Genomic DNA, 18,598 nt, shown 5'->3' on the forward strand with positions numbered 1-18,598 from the left:
AGTCTATAGTCTAGTCTATAGTCTAGTCTATAGTCTAGTCTATAGTCTAGTCTATAGTCTAGTCTATAGTCTAGTCTATAGTCTAGTCTATAGTCCAGTCTATAGACTGGACTATAGACTAGGCTATTTTCAATGTACATTTTTATTAACATAACTTATATATATAAAAAACAATAACAAAAAACTGTAATTCATTTAAATAAATACATAAATAAAATACATAAATGAATATTGGTAGACTAAATTATTGCCTAGACTATAGACTAGCCTATGGACTTGACTATAGACTAGACTAAAGATTGGTTTATAGACTAGAGACTATAGACTAGACTATAGACTAGACTTTGGACTAGACTATAGAGTGGTCTATATACTAGACTGTTATCCATAACTTATATACTTATTGTTTGTATTTTAGCTTCAGCTCCTCCATTGCTAACCTCTCCTTCATTTCCAGCTCCTTAACTTTTATAAGCTCGTTGCTTTCTATTTCCTTTTCTCTCAGCCCTATTTCTCTTTCCTTTAAACTAAATTCTTTTTCCTTTAAAGTTAGCTCTTTTTCAGCTCTTTCTTTTTTAAAATTAAGCATTTCTGTTTGCATTTGCAAAATGTCGGACAATGCTGTTCTGGAATAAATTCCTTTCTTGCTCGTGGAAGCTACATTTTCAATTTCTTTATGTAGACTTTCTTCAATGCATGCATCGGTGCAGTCGAAATTGTCGGAAGAAAGGCTATCATCAATAACAGCATTATCGACAATCCTGGATCCAAAAATGTCATCCAGCTCATAAAAAAATGTACACATTTTTATTAGTGACGCTTAAATAAAAGTGGAAAGGTTAAAAACGGATACATACATGTAATTTTTAGTTTAAAAATACCTTTCATGGTTTCGCCATCCATGCTGCCTGCCCCGGTTGATCCCTCCCAACCTTTGGCTTTATTGTAGCTGGTGCGCATGTTCCTTACCTTAGATCGGATAAGCTTCCAATCTACTTCTACCTTTGTCTCGACTGAAAAACGTTTGTAGTAAGCCTGCGCTGTTGGCTTCTGCAAATAATAACATTAGTTTGCTGTTTATTTAATTTAAAAAGAATACAAACCTCTATCTCACGATTTGCTATCAAAAATTCTATTAAGGACTTCTCTTCCTCCAAATTCCATTTCTTTGTGGGGTTGGTGCGCACGCGCTTACATTTTGGCTTAAATAAAAACATTTTTTTAATTAAATTAACCAAATAAATAATAAAATAAATAAAATCTTACCTGAGAATCTTCTAAACAATCCATTATAATAAAAATTATTAAATATTTTCACAAACTGAAATGTTTAAAAACATAAACAACTGTTGTTGATTACTAAGCCGGCAATATTTTTTTACGGCGGTTATTTTAAATACGTTCGGTGGCTGCCAATCTTCTAAAGTATACAGAAAAAAATGTTTACCTTTTATTTTTTAAATGTCTCAATATTTTTGATTTAACCTTTTAAAAGTTATTAACTTTTATAAATAAATTAATAAAATGTAATTAATCTTAAGGTATAGACAAATTTAAAGTATATTTACGTACAACTTGCGAATATTCAATGGCGGTAACTTCTAAATATTATCGCCGGCTCGATGAAGAGTTTTTCCCTTTTGACTTAGATTTACACTGTTAAGTTATGACAAAACATTAAACACATCATAAAAAGTGTTATTATTTTAGGACTTTTTTCTTTGAAGCACAACAACAATTTTTTTAAACTATCATAAAACTTTAGTATTTTATGACAATAAGACTTGATAGCACACCGTGTGAATACCCCAAATGTTATCGACTTTATCAATTTATATTTAGTTGTCTGCGTATATCAAAACCAAAAAGATGGTATAAGTTACTTTCAAAACTCTACTACATTGTAATACATTAAGCACTATCTACACCATTATCATACTGCATCGAATTCCACCCAATCTTTAACAAAATATTTAGGGATTTGTTCAAAATAACAAAGCGATTTACAAAGTATAAGGTTATGTTGTATCAACATACATACATATATTTGTATGTACCTATAGATCTTTGTATTGTTTTTGTTGTTTCTGTTTTGGTCTTATCAAATTACATCAATCATACGCTTCAGTATCTAAGATTTTATTTTCACTAAATAAACTTTGACAGAAACCATTTTTTTTATTTGTCTTAACAATTCCACACAAATCATATTTCTATTGAATATTTACAGTTTCTTTATTGATTCATTTATCTTTTGTGTTTTTTAAGGAAATGTTTTGGTTGTTGTTATCTTTATTGGGTGTATTATCATAAATCAAAATTGTATTTCTCTATCTCTGTCTCTAATCATTACAATGTTTAACAATTTAACTCAAATTTAGGACAAAACTTTTTTATAACTGAATGTTTTTTTACGGGGTTTCTGAGAAATTTTCTTTAAACAACATTTGATATTAATTTTATTTGTTGGAAAAGAAATAACAATATTGTTCTTGTTATAAATTTGATTGCAGTGTTTTAAATCAATACCCCAAAGTCGTTGCATGTTTGGTTACACCAAATAACTGAAAAAAGAGATTTAAAGTGTCTAAAACAAGACAGCAAAAATCTGTAACAGAAAAACCTTAAGGAATCTTTATTTTAGAGACAAATGATTTAAAGTTTTGTAAAAAAAAATATTTTTATTTTTTATTTCAACAACTTTTTTGCTATATCTATCTATCTATCTATCTATCTATCTATCTATCTATCTATCTATCTATCTATCTATCTATCTATCTATCTATCTATCTATCTATATATCTATCAATCTATCTATCTATCTATCTATCTATCTATCTATCTATCTATCTGTCTGTCTGTCTGTCTGTCTGTCTGTCTGTCTGTCTGTCTGTCTGTCTGTCTGTCTATCTATCTATCTATCTGTCTTAATTTTTTTAATTACTGATCAATCTTCTCACCAGAAAGTGTGTATTAGTTCATTACTTACGTTGTAAAATATCTCAAACACTGGACTGTTTTCTAAATCATTAAAACCTCAATACCCCAGGTTATATACATAAAAATCTTTTTTGCAGAACAATTTCTATAGTTCTACGTGAAATTTAACTTCTAATTACAGTTTAGTAAACAAAATAAAAACCCGTTATTTTTCAATTGTTTTTTTACGCCCCAAATGCCAGAAATATTGACTAGAAGCTTCTTTTAAAAAACATTTAATCTAGATTAAATGGACACTCTAGTAAACATACAGATACATTATTGTTTGTGTAACATTAAAAAAAGGATTTAAGGTGAGGAGTAAATATTTTGTGTAAATATAAAACATTAGGTTAAGGCATAAATTTCTTTATTTCTGGTTGTAGAAAATTTTATTGTAGTAAATGAAATTTGTCTGTCTGTACTTAGATTTATTATCAGCATTAAAAAATATACATTTAATTTCATTTTTTCTTTTCATTTCCCATTCTCTGTTTTTTTCACAAAATGTGTGCAAATAATTAATTTCTTTTAATGTTTTAGCTAGAACAGATAGGTAGGTACATATGTCATTTTTAACGTTTTGGCAGAAATAAAATTCTTAATTTCAAATGTATGTTTATACGGAATTTAACTGAAGTTACTACATATTTTCAGCATTCATATTTTTGTTGTCATTAGCAGATTAAACAATTTTGTGCTGGTAACTATTATTTTTAAAATTGTTGGAATTTTTTAAACGTAGATACCAGATTATTAAATTTTTTTATTATATTTGTCTTTGGACCAATTTAATTTTGCTTATTCATAATTTTTAAATACTGTTTTAAATAATTAAATAATATTTTTAACAAAATGTCAATATATCACTATTTTTATTTGCCAGCAGTTGCCATGCTTTTGGCCGCAATCAAATAAAGTTTATTTCGAAATAGATTTTTATTTCCTGCAAACATTTGCCAATTTCATTCATACAAATGCGTTTGACAAGCTTAATTTGTTGTCAATTAATTTTAAATTCGCGTATGTGGTTAATTTCAATTTTTCACATGCATAAATACAAAATTAATATATTTATTGAAAGTTTTTATTAATATTTAAATGGAGATTAAAAATACAAATGTCAAGATCACTACGACAACGTTTAAAATTAATGTTTACACATTAAAATTAAAGATTTTGAAATGCTTTAATAAGTAAGGGCCTTATGCAAAAACGATTATTAAAGTTAACAATGGTTTACTACACACTTTTTCCATATAAAAACAGGTCTTAATAGACATTGTTAACTTAAAAATCGTTTTTGCATAAGGCGCTAAAAATTTAACATATTTTTTTAACAGTTTTCACTTTTTGATATTAGTCACCAAATTTTTTATTTATTACTAGGAAAATCAGCATTTCTTTTGTTAGCATTACATTACTTTTGGGGTTTCATTTTTCTTCACTGTATCCGTTCTTATGCAAATAAATTAATGCTTTAGTATTCAAATATATGAATGAATTTTCCCATTTCCTGTTCATTTACATATGTCTACAAAAATTCAAATAAATAGAACAAAAAACAAAATTACAGTATGGCTTCCTATACATACACACAATAGTATTATTTTACTATTATTTGTTTTTGGGGGTTTTGTGCAACCAAGACACTTGACATTGTTTATTGCTAACATTGTGTCCTACGACGAATACTCTAAGGTCATTATAAGTCAACAGTACAAGAAGCAAAATAGCAACAGCAAAAAAGTAGAAAACTGTTGAGAAACCAAAAATAAAAAAGTTTTTTTTTAACATAAACTTTGACTTATGTTTAAAAATAACAACAATAAAATTTATGACATCAGCAAAACAACTTGAACAAAAAATGTACTCCTCATGCAAGAACAACTACAACGTGTATTATGACGGCAATCATGAGTATGATAGCATTGACCTCCCGCCCATTTTACCTACTCTAAGTCATTTAGTTTATTTAAACAGATTTTTAAAGGAAAAAAACTTGCATTTAATACACAGCTAGAAATTAAAAGAAAACTAAACTTTCAATAGCATTTAGTGGACACATACAAGCTTCCAAAAAACTTTCGTATACGATTTCTTCCGAATAAAATGAAATTGAAATTTAAGCTTTAACTTTTACTTCGATTTCTTTCTGTGTCGAATAAAAAAAAAATGCCAAAACAAAAAAACAAAAGTCATTTAAAAGTTTTTCCACTTAAGATTACTCTACATAGTAAAAATAAAGAAAAATACAACATAAATCACTGCATGTAAATCAAAATTATTTATTAAGATTAATGCAATGCCACAGAAAAAAACTAAATAAATGTCAGACTTAACTCAAAAAAAATCATATGAAATTAAACAATTTTAAATTCGAAGGATTCTAAATAATACCATATCAGGCATGGAAACTTCAGTACCCAGCAACAATTCAGTAATGACTTGTATTTACTTAACAACATACTTTTCAATGACAAATACTTACCGTCTGCATTACTAAGAAACAATCTGATACAAAGTTACTTTAATATCAGCTTTGTTATTTTGTTTTATAAGCTTTTTAACTCATTACAATGGAAATCACAAATATGGTCTAAAAAAGAGTTTCAAGCGTCTATATATATTCTAGTCTATTTTATAGTCTAGTCTATAATCTAGTCTATAGTCCAGTCTATAATCTAGTCTAGTGTATAGTCTAGTCTAGTCATAGTCTAGTTTATAGTCTAGTCTATAGCCTAGTCTATAGCCTAGTCTATAGCCTAGTCTATAGTATAGTTTATAGTCTATTCATAGTCTAGTCATAGTCTAGTCATAGTCTAGTCATAGTCTAGTCATAGTCTAGTCATAGTCTAGTCATAGTCTAGTCATAGTCTAGTCATAGTCTAGTCATAGTCTAGTCATAGTCTAGTCATAGTCTAGTCATAGTCTAGTCATAGTCTAGTCATAGTCTAGTCATAGTCTAGTCATAGTCTAGTCATAGTCTAGTCATAGTCTAGTTTATAGTCTAGTCTATAGCCTTGCCTATAGTCTAGTCTATAGTCTAGTCATAGTCTAGTCATAGTCTAGTCATAGTCTAGTCATAGTCTAGTCATAGTCTAGTTTATAGTCTAGTCTATAGCCTAGTCTATAGTCTATTCTATAGTCTAGTTTATAGTCTAGTCTATAGTCTAGTCTATAGTCTAGTCTATAGTCTAGTCTATAGTCTAGTCTATAGTCTAGTCTATAGTCTAGTCTATAGTCTAGTCTATAGTCTAGTCTATAGTCTAGTCTATAGTCTAGTCTATAGTCTAGTCTATAGTCTAGTCTATAGTCTAGTCTGCAGTTTAGTTTATATTCTAGTCTATAGTCTAGTTTGTCTAGCCTAAAGTTAATTTAGTACTTTAAACCATAAAATAACTATTATTTTAAAATATTCTATATCCATAGTTCATTTCATTCATTACACTCTCTGTCCTAGCACTTTCTCCCACTCCTCGTTACCCATTTTTCATTTACTATAATGTCATTACACTAGTATTTACCCAATTTTCCCGTTACGAAAGGAAATAAAAAAGTGAAAATAAATGTTGAATTTATTTCCTCTATTGTTGCTATGGAATGCATTGTATTCATTCCTGCATTCTCCGTTAATGTCACTCATCTGCTGCTATTGTGTCTGTTGTGCTTTTGTATTGTTCTTGCTGTTACGTGTTAAATCTCAAAATGTTGTCAACGAAATGCAACGAAAACAAACAACATTTGCAATAAAACTAAATAATAAACAAATACAAATTGAGACACGTTGCAATTTGGCAAAAAGTAAAAAGTATTATTTATTAGTATTTACGAGTCTTGGTAAATCTGAAAATCTATATTGAATCATTTCAACACATGAAAATTTGACGCTTAAATCTTTTGAACAATAGAAAAATGGTGGAATAAAATAAAATTATATATGTAGTATGTGAAATACAGTAACATTTTTGCCATTAGCAGTTGATGGTTTTAGAAAAATTTTTAAATATTATTTTATCCGATCATATTGAAAATTTGAGCTAAAAAATTAAACATTTATGCAAAAACGATTATTATGTTAACAATGGTTATTAAACGCTGTTTTTATATGGAAAAAGTGTGTAGTAAACCATTGTTAACGTTAATAATCGTTTTTGCATAAGGCATAATATTATATCACAGTTTTGCATTTTACAGAAACTCATCTCATATGTATGAATTAAATATTAATATTTTAAATTTACATGTATTTTAAATGCAGCTATAAATTCTGTAAATATAATAAATATAAATATAATAAATATATTTTTAGATATTTTAAAAACTTCTAAAAAAATTAATATTAAAAAATATTAATGTATTATCTCTTAATTTATTTACCACATTATTTTTATTTTATTTAAACAAGAAACGCAAAAAATTAAACACAATACAACATTGCAAAGTTTTTTTGATTTTATTTAATTTTTTATTAATTGTTTTAATAAATAACAATCTTTTAAATCACCTATAATTAACAAACATAACAAATTATGCTTATTAATTAAATGCATAACAACAATAATTTAATTATAAAAAATAACGAAAATAAATTATAGAGTAATATTTTTCACTCATATATCAAAAACATTCATATAAAAATAACATCAATATTATTTCCCCATTCTTTAGTTATTTTATTTGTTGTGTTATCCATGCATCTTTTGTTTTTTTCTTACTTACACTCACCAACTAAACAAATCTGCTCTTAACAACACGCCTGCAGTGTTTTTAGTAGATCGATGATAATCGATAAATGAAAAACGGCAGCATTTCCTACTGGGTTTGTACTCAGAGAATAAAAAGTTCACATACTTAAAGGCAGTATAATTACACCCAACACCACTTTGGTGGTCAGTATAAGTTGGATTTGTGCTGTTGTTTGTCACCATAGAATTAATGGTCCCATAGCCATCGTAAAGTGTACCAATCGGCTCAGAATCATTTCTGAGTAAAATAATCCATGTCCGTCTGCCTGACCTTGTAATCAAACTATAAATCGTAATTTTGAACACAATTTGATAAAATTCGGTACACGTATTACTTTTGAGTTTGGTAAAAATCAGTCCAGTATCACTCCACCTACATAACCCCCATACAAACGAATCCCTACAAAAATCCTTTTACCATTTTTTTCTTTCGGTTTTTATTTAGACCCCATATAACATAACCTTTTCAGAAAATCTGCATTTAACCAAAAATATAACGAAATTATGACAAAATTACTCATACGTTTTTCGTTGCTATAAATAATACACAATTAAGGTACATTTAATTATAACTGGTTTAGGGTATCATATGGTCGGCTATGCCCGACTATACATTCTGGCTTTAGTACAAATCACGATTTTTTGTTAAGATGTTAATTCTATGCGCCTAACATAATGATCAAAATTTGAAGATTGAATTTATGCTTTTAAACCTAGCATGATCAAATAGATCATCACTATGACTAACTATATTTTTAAAATATATTTTAAAAATCAAAAAAAAAATGCTAGTGAAAAGGAAATTTAACTCAATTCATTCCTTTGTCGATTTAATTAGTTATTGAACGATACCACAGTTATATATACATATATATGTATAACTTTTAGTTACAACATGTTTTTATAAACAATTAGCTTTTTGTTTAATTATTATTTCATTTCTTCTCAACAAAAGTTTTGCTATTGTTTCCATTGTATCCACTCACTCACAGTCAGCTGCAATAGCAACTAGTCTATTCAGCAATTACATACATCAACTGACAACTACAGAAAATATCAGTGAAAAATCTCAACAGAAAAACAACATGAAAACTACTTGGAAAATCATCTCACAAATGCTGTCAAGACAAAAAGACAAGATACAAGAATATAAATATAAATAAAAAATATTAAAATAAAAGAAACTAAAAAAATGCGAGACTTTAACAAAAAAGAAATGTTATAAAAGTACACATACATACAATTTTATAATGGAAATAATGTTCGAGGACAGAACCAGTTTTTTCTTATTTCTGCAGATCAAGCTGTCACATGTTAATGCATGTAGTCTTTGGAAAAGTCATGGAATATTAAGTCAATTTTGGTATTTATTTATGGTTATTTTTTTGGAAATAAAAATTAATATTAGAACAATTAGGAGTTCTATATTCGGTTGTGCTGAATCTTATATATCCTTCTCCAAAAATCACCAAAAATCTAAATTTTTGATGAAATGTTTAGAGATTGTCTTCGATTTGCCATATCTTCGAAATTTATGAACGGATTTTTCTGATTTTAAATAGGAAACTTCTAGAAAGCATTTTGAAATATTTAGGGTCATTTGAAAATTGCTTGCAACAAACATACAGTAAAATTATGTTGAACAATTATAATACGTATTATTATAGTACTTATAACCAAAATATATGTTTGTATGTACATAGTTTCAATTTAATGGCAGAAGTTTGTATTTTCTACCATTATTTATTCCTTTTTTGTAATAGACACTTTTATCTGTATTCTAAAACGCTGTCAATATTAATAGTTACAGCTATCGAAGTGATTTCAATCAAAATCCTTTACAAAACAAACAAAAGTGTAGGTATTTCTGTGGTCATGTTAATAATTGAGTCATTTAAATGTAAACGGATATGCACACACAATTATCGAGGTAAATAACAAACACACTCAATTGTATTTAATACAACAAAGTACTTCAATGTCAACTTACTGAAACATTAATAATTTAACAAAACAAACATAAATGTCATATCGCCATTGATGTTATTTGATAATTATGCTGATATTCGAATAGTTTAGGAGCACTGCAGTTTACTGTGATAAGTTTTAACTTAATATTTATTACTTTATGGATGTACTTGACTTTTTAGCACTAGAGATCAAAATTTTATACTCTTCATACTAGATTTATAGAAAAGATTTTGAATAAGTTTATATTTATATAAATTTATTTAATAGTTTAAAATTTGCAGGGCACATAGCCTTGAAGCATTTACTGTGACATACACACATATTCATTTAATAATACCTGCATATATTCTATTGGGAATTTGATCAACTGTGTATCGAATTTAAAATTGCAAAAATATTGATAAATATTTGTGTAAATGTGTAAAATGAAAAGTTTTTTTATTTTACGAATTCAATGAATTGCAGTTTGGTAAAATGTTTTAAGGTTGAGAATTTGCTTTAATTGATTGAAAATTAGGTCTGATTGTACATATTAAATTAAACTTAAGCCGCACGGTATTATTCTTAAACATCAGCCACAAAAAAATCATGACCCGAAAGTTGTGAAAAATCTTTTAGGATATAAATACGTTATACCATCCATCATGTATTTTGTATAATAAATGCTATTAATTTGTCATTCATTATTCATACCGTAGAATAAAAAAGAGTTCAAAAGTCCAAACGAATTTTAAAACGAAAAAAATTACTTCTTGTAGATTTTTAATCAAATCAAATTAATAATTACGTTATAGAAATTACAAATGGAATGAAAAATGTATATAAAAAGTTGTTTAAAACAGTTTATATAATAAGTACCCAAAAACATACATATAATAAAAATTTAATATTTTTGTTAGGTCATTCTTTGCTATTTATAAAATAAATAAAAAATATTGTATTTTTACAACAAGAAACTTAACATTTTTTTAAAATATCAATTTCATCGTTTTTAATGAATTTCCCATTACGACCCACCAGAAAAATGAAAAACAAACAAATACCCAAATCAAATATTATTGTAGGCCTTCAAATAGATATGTGTAATATTCTGAGCCTCGTTGGTTATTGTTTGTAACAAGACAGATACAATAATATTGAACACAAACTTCGAGTCATGATGTAAAACGTATTAATGTGAAAAATTTTAAATATGTATGTGTGTAAAAGTTTCAATTCTTACAACTGGTAGATTTTATTAAACATTTAATTTAATTCAGATTAGTTATTCTTTAAGGGCACCCTAAAATATTTTTCAAATACATAACACTAATGCTAACCACGATGTGCTTGCTAAACTATACACTTTAAAGTATTTTGGATACAAATATTGCTGGTTAATACGAACAGAATTGAAACTATAAATCAATCAATTGTTACCTGCAACCCACACACATCTCTTTCAACGCTAGATTTGTAATATGGTCCGTTATAAAATGATGTTTCAATGTCGTCTTATGCGTTAAAGTTATTTGGCAGTTCATTCTTTTTAAACATTTCCTTTAGAGTATTAGAGTCAGTTGCTTTGCGCATACATTCAAATCTTGTTTTGTTCGCAACAAAATAGAAAATTTTTCCCAAAATTAAACCTCAACTCTGGCACTCAGACATTCCTACTTGATGACATTGAAAAATACACAAAAGTTTGGAAGAGATGTTATACTATACTCAACCATACTTAAATACAACATGTGTTCACACAGATGTACGTGAAGTAAGAAAATATAGTTGGAAATATCCAACTTTTAGTACTCTACCTTACAGTTTTTTTTTTGAAATTTCTATAATACGCCAATTTTTATATAATTTGTTATTGTGCACGAGATTGCTCTAAATCCTATTTTGTGTACACCTTGTAATCTAGTATTTTATTATTATTTTTTTAAGATAATTCAAAGAAATTTGGTACATGATCTTCAGAGACGAAAACTATAGAAAATGGTTAAGATCGGTCTATTATTTCACCTAGCCCACATACAACTAAACCCCCGAATAGGGCTTGTAATCAAACTACAATTTTGGATGATAATTCAATGATCTTCTAAAGTGCTGTAGACGAAGCCTATTGGAAATAGTTAACATTGGTCCTCTACAATTGAACCCGCCGAATAGGGCTTTTAAGTTCCCAATTATGTTTAGTATACCCATATCTCGACAAAAAGCTGCAAAACAAAGCTCTATTCTAGCATTGATGACCCTCATGAACTTTCTAAAATTTTACTCAACCATAAATATATAAGTATATCTGAGGCAAGGTACAATTTAACTGAAATGCTTTAGGGTCGGCCTTGCCGATTATAATTTCTCACTTGTTTTTTATAGATGTTTGGATTTATGTAGACCAATACCTTCTTATGTTACAAATATAATTACAAACTTATAATATCTATTACAATACTGTATTGTTGTAGGGTAAAACTAAGAGTTATTTGCAGTTTTTTTTCAAATGCCCACTCACGTACTCGCCAACATATACAACATGTTTTACTGCTTATCAAAAACAAAAAAGTTTTTACCAGGGATGATAGAATTAAAAAAGGTACTAAAACAGTTGATTGTTTCCATATTTCGATTTTTTCTTAATTTTTATGATCCGAGTAGATCTTTTTGGTCTCCGAGTGGATATGCATCTTTTTATGGTTAATAAACTTTCTAAACCTAACCTTATGATTTTAATTTAAAATATCCCTTTTTTATTTAGAAAATCCAACTTTTTTTTTAAGTACTTTTTTGAGGTTTTTTTATTTTTCGCCCCAGGAATATAAGAACCAATTTTAATGAAATGTTCAAACTTTCGAGATGTAAAAAGATAGATAAGATTTTTTAATAGGACTTCAAAAACGAACTTTATCAACTTCGTTTCACACTTCCCAGCAGTTCGACAAAGAGTCAATGCATACGAAAAAGACAGTAATTTCCACTAATAGTAAACCATCTGGATGATCGTAATTCGTATGTTTACTGTAACCTAGAGATTATACTCTTAAAAGTAGTTTTTCTTGTTGTACTTCCGAAAGTAGTTATTTAACCCATCTTATGGAGAAATGATTATTACTTTCCCCTAATATGCCACCATCTGGTTGACTCAAATTTATATATTTCGGGTCAATCGTAACTTTATTGTCCCATAGTATTCTAGAGAGTAGACACTTGAAATTTTTAAATTTTAGTTCCATTAATATCTTACCACCTGTCTGACTCCAATTCGTATGTTTTTCGTCACTTTAGTTTCCCCTTTGTAAGCGAGAGCGAAGGCAATCGTCTCTACAGTTGTTCTGAGTATGTGTGCACTGAGTATGTGTACATCCAAATAAAACTACTGTATTTTAGCTATGGAGCCAGTGTATTTCTTTTTCAAGTGCAAGCAGGCGCTTGGCAGTTTGACAGTTACAAAGAACGTTTAATGTTGCAAATAGGATAAAAATAAAAATGTATGTTATAAAATTAGAGATGTAAAACAAACGAATAATGTGAAAAGAAAAACTATTTTATAAACTTAAGATATTAAAAAAAAACATTTATGTTCTATAAAGAAAAATAACTTATTTTGAAAATATATTAAACTTTTAAAAGTACAACTTTAATATTATCAAAATATAACAAAACATATTTTTCTTAGAATCTCTTACGTAAAATATTGCAGTCAATCGATAAAATTTCCATATAAATGTTATTTAGTGTGTTTTTGATATCACCATTACAATTATAAAATGTAGATTTTAATAATTCAATACTTGTGTATTAGGGTGACACCGTGAATTTTTTAAAATTTTTATCTTCTGTAAGTAAATTTTTAAACAAGTTATGCAAATACATGTTTTTTATGTTGCGTTAATGCGCTCTTATATAATATATTTATACGTTTCAAAACAATTTAAATATTTTTGGTATCTATTTATTTATTAGAGAATATTTTCACAATTTGATATTAATAGCATATTTTATAAATGCATATTTTTCGTTTAGTTTTATTATTTTTTCCAAAAATTTTAATCAGAAGACTGATACCTTTGCTTCAAAACCTTTAATATGAAAAAAACGTTAAAATTTTAAATTTATTGTTTCAAATTTTTAAATTCACGATAAATATTTCTAATCAAATGTATATATCCTAATATACTTTAAAATTATTAATGTGTAAAAAAAACTTAAAAAACCTTATAATGAAGTTCTTTTCTTCTGTCACTTTGTATTTATCATGAAACAGTCAATTGGCAAATCAACTGTATGAACACGTTATTTTGAAGCATGTAATGCAATTTCTTTCTTTTTCTATTTATTTCTTTTTTCATTCCTTGTGTGTTTAAAAAAGGAAACGTATGTATTACTGTGTAACATGACAGAGTCAATGACGGATTAAAACCACAACCGAAGTTTGTAAGAGAGTATTGGTGTGATAAATGTCAAAGTTGCGAAGAATAACACAGGCCAACAAATTTTTAATTCAGAGTCGATTAGAACATCGTCAGGTGTAGATCCTATATTTTTGCTTGTTATGAGTAGCATTTGCAAAGCATAGTATCCTCTGTACACACCATGAGTTTTCAAACTTTAGGTGAAGAAGAAAGAAAACGTGTCAGATGTTATGCATTTATTTTAAAGCTAATAAAATGGACTGTCAGACGACATACACAATTTTGTTGCTGTTATAACATATTAAAAATCAAATTACAATTCACCAATATAATATAGAAATTAAGATATTCGGATTAATTCCTGCTAAATTCTTTCTGATCTCAGGGTTTCGACTTTTTTAAAATTTAGTTGGCCTGTGTAATCAATGCGAATGTTTTTTATAGACAAAGATGGAAAACGATATTACTTTAATTAAGACTGAAGTGAAATTGTCTTAGATGTGACAAATAAAAAAAACATTAATTTATGAATAAATTAAAAAATCTTATACTAATACATATTCTTATACCAGCAACTTAGGCATATTTCAATATATAAACTGAATTATACAAATATATAATACATTCATTAAAAGTAGCGTAAATGCATTTGATACAGCAAATAAAAGTGCTCTTTAAAAATATTAATATAATATTAAATTATTGACTTCTTCCTTTTATACTCTTAATCATCATTTAGTCATATTTGAAGCTTGATCAACAAGTTTTATTATTCTATAGTTGTTCTTTACATTGCCTTAACATTTCCTTTGAATCTATTACTTCTTATAAAGTCATAAATTTTAAATGAGTTTGACTTGTTTCATATTTTTCCAATTCAATAAAGGTTGCCCCCTAACATATGCTACAAATAAACATAATAATATTATTACTGTGAAAAAAAATATTCCTGATGGTGAGCGTGTGTGTGTTGTGCCTCATGTTTTCTTAACAACGAACTTTTCTTTACATTAGGTTTCCGTATAAAAAAAAAACAGATTATTAAAAGGGATAATTTTCGTTTTGTTTCCTTTCAATTTTTTTTGCTGTTATTTGTCAGTGTATTGATTTATTTTCACTGAGACTCTTAGTTTTGTTTTTATATTTTTCCTATTAAGTTGCAGCAAACCCAAAAGATATCTATTGATGTGTTCCTTAAGTGGCCATAAGGGGTTTTAGTTTTGAAGTGTTTGTATTATTTTGGGGATTTTGTGATAAAAACACCAAAATGCTAAAACAAATACACAAACAAATGTACAAATATACATCTATGTGTGTGTAATGCCTGAAGTGATGATAATGATGTTTTCTTGTTTAATAACTTTTCCCTAGAAACCAAAAGAAAAGAGACATAAATTAACTAAGAATACTTCAGTTTGAACAAAAAGGAAATCTGTTTGAATATTCAAAACCAAATGTTTTTCAATTTTAATAAAGTGTAACACTTTTTCTAAGCAGCCATAAATCTTTACAAAACCTTGTTTTTTTACTTAAATGCTGATGTTTGATTTTATATCCTGGTTTTCTGGTTTTAGGTTTTTTAATTGTTTTTCATCAAAATGAAAAACAACAAATTTTTACACATGACCACCTTTAACAAATTTTTTGTTTTACCAAATTTTTAGACAAAATTCGTTCTTGTTGCTGGCCAAAACAACAAACAAGCAAAGTTTTTGGAAAGTTAAAACTACAAAAAAATGTGAAATTGCACATGATTTTATACAACAACATATAGCTAAATTGTTTGAATCTGCATGTGTTTTGGGGTATGTAATAAAATGTATGTGTTTGTATAGCTTCTCAAGGTGAAAGATAAACGATTTCTAAACATTCAAAATAAAACTATAAATTCTGTATTGAAAAAGATTGTTATCGAATTTACAGGAAGGAAAACTTGGGAAAATGTGGAATTAAAAAAAAACTTTATTCTTTGTAAATTTATATCCAAAAAATAAAAACTTGTAAAATATCTCGAAAAACAGTTGCAACGAATAAATAAAACCTTAAGGTTTGTTTCAGATTTATAACACATATCGTCATATGAAATCCAAAAGGCCCTAAGTTACAAACAAATCAAAGTCGACTTTTTGATTAATTATGATGTACCATATTAAAATACATGTTCCAGCAAAATTTTACACTCCTACAATCAAAATCAACGGCGCTATCTTCGAAATCAAAAGATTATGTTCTAAAAATTCATTAAAATATTAAAATTCTTTTGAATTTTTAACTTCGAAACTGTAAAATGTTATAATTGGGCATCAAATTAAACAAAAATGGCACTTTTAGCGAAACCTTGCGATTTACAGATTTTTTTTAACAGCTTTAAATTTTTATCGAAGGAAAATTCGAATTTTCGAAAATTTTTACGAAAACAAAGAAACCATTTACTTTCTATGTTTCGGCCTATCTGACCAAGAAAAGCCGATTTTAATTTAGTTAAAAATGTTGAAACATACTATTTTTTAATGTAACTTACTGGCTTTTGGGTTACATAAAAAACAAATCTTCAAGAGCGTAAAAGCCGTGATACGCGGTTGTCAGATCTTACAACGTTGTCAGTAAAATGTTAAGAAAATATCCAACAATCGTCTGAACTTAAAATTTTTTTTTAAACGTTGTCAGAAAAAGCATTACTGACAATATTGCAAAACAAAATTTGTAAGTTGGCAGTGATATTAGACATTTTCTGTACATTTTACTGCCAACGTTGTAAGATCTAACAAACGTGTATACAAAGCATAAGTTTCATTTCTTTTCAAATAAAACAAAAACCGAAAATTTTTCTTCAAATACTAATTTGTCAATAAAAAATAAGCTTAACTTGAGAAAATGTTGAAAATTTTGTTCAATGTTACTTAAGGCTTTTTGGATTCCATATGACAATATGGTCCAGCAAGGGGCACTAGACTTTTTTATTTTTATGTATTCGAGGCACAATTGAGATCAAATATCTGATACAACAGTGTTGCCAATATTTGTTCATTAGTTCCCCTCAAATCATACTATAAAGACAGCAAAGGATAGCTAATCACTAATTCGTTGTGAGCCTTTAAATAGAACTTTAACAATTTATTAAAATTCTTCTACACTCCTTCCTTACCAGTTGAAAATAAATTTAAAGCCCCGTCAGTAAAAGTAACACAAGAAAATTTCTAAACAAAAAGATTTCTTAAAACTTCAATTCTAAACAAACTTAAAAAAAAAGAAACATGAAAATGAAAGAAAGTATTAAGTAACTAAAACTTAAAGATATAGATAAAACAGCAGCAGATTACAAAATAGAACAAACAAAGCAAATGCAGTTATTTTTACTCCTGCCATTGTGTAAATGATTTCCACTCAATATAAAGGTTAATTTAAAATTTATAATATTTTTGTTTGCTATTTTATTTTTAATTTTCCAAGCTAAAGAAGCAATGTGGGCAAAGTCCAATTCTCATATAAAAGTTTATCAGCATTATCATCATCAACTCAGTCTCTCTTATTTAGAACGTGTGGATTGTTTTGTTTGCTTTTTATATTAAAAATACTGAAAATACTAAAAACATACTCTATACTCGTGAAGTAGTTTTTTTTTTTGTTATAGTTCAGTGCAAATGAATTTTCAATGTGCAGGAAAATAAGAAAAAATGAAAAATATGATATTTTTATATTTTTTGCTTAAAAGTATAGAAAAATAAAATTTAATGAACACAGTTTCTATTTGTTGTTTTTTTGTGCTTTTGAAACGTGTACTAAACACATGTACACATATTTGTAAATATAATTATTATTTATTCATGTGTAAGTGTGTGCATCAATTGAGGGAGGTGGTGTTTGTTAGTTTGAGGGTGTTATTTTCATATAAACCTTGACCTACAGTACACAACTTATTGTTGAACTTGTTCATTTATTTGTATTTTCTATTATTTTATGAAGTTGTTTTTAGTTTTCATAAAGTAGCAAGAACAATAGTGTTGTGTTACAAGTTGGTATGAAATACATGTTTTCTCTTTTTGTTGAGTCATAAAAAATAATGTTTTTTGCTGGCAGGCAACTGTTTGCTACTTTGTGGTACATTAAGTATTAAAATTGAAATGGTATTTATAATAAACAGTATAATAAATGATAAAATTATGAGGATTTTGAAAGTATACTTGAACTTATAAAAAGTTATGTTTATACCTATAAGTAAGAGGCTTAATTACTAAAAGAAGCCATTCTTTCTTGCAAGCTATACTTACAATTAAGATAGACATTGGCAAAAATTCATTATTCTTTTCTAATTAAAAAATACATTCATACCCTAATATATGTATAATCATCATTTAATAAAAATATTTTAGCAATAAGTAGTTATCACGATATTTAATATGTGCTTTTAACTAAAACCATTTTTATTTCAATTTATGGTTCTAGGTTCAAAATTATAAAAAATCAAACGAAAACGTACCTAAATGTTTACTTTTATTGAGTCTTAAA

General features: G+C 27.2%; 2 protein-coding genes across 6 annotated transcripts in view; one reads left to right on the forward strand and one right to left on the reverse strand.

Moving 5' to 3' along the window:
* The window catches only part of LOC111674948 (venom dipeptidyl peptidase 4), a 269,708-nt gene that overhangs the window by 177,733 nt on the left and 73,377 nt on the right, over positions 1-18,598 (forward strand). The window lies entirely within an intron of this gene.
* Positions 256-1,362, reverse strand: LOC124418777. Of its 2 annotated transcripts, none has more exons than XM_046946154.1 (4): positions 1,267-1,362; positions 1,104-1,190; positions 882-1,050; positions 256-819 (listed from the first exon to the last, which is right to left on the reverse strand). In XM_046946154.1, the coding sequence occupies exons 1-4, from the start codon at positions 1,288-1,290 to the stop codon at positions 401-403; spliced, it is 699 nt and encodes a 232-aa protein (XP_046802110.1). In that variant the 5' UTR covers positions 1,291-1,362; the 3' UTR covers positions 256-400. The 2 variants fall into 2 exon arrangements, with proteins under 2 accessions (XP_046802110.1, XP_046802109.1); XM_046946153.1 differs by having other exon boundaries at positions 1,104-1,202; positions 1,267-1,333.

This window comes from Lucilia cuprina, chromosome 3, assembly GCF_022045245.1.
Source record: "Lucilia cuprina isolate Lc7/37 chromosome 3, ASM2204524v1, whole genome shotgun sequence".
Classification (NCBI taxonomy): Eukaryota; Metazoa; Arthropoda; class Insecta; order Diptera; family Calliphoridae; genus Lucilia; species Lucilia cuprina.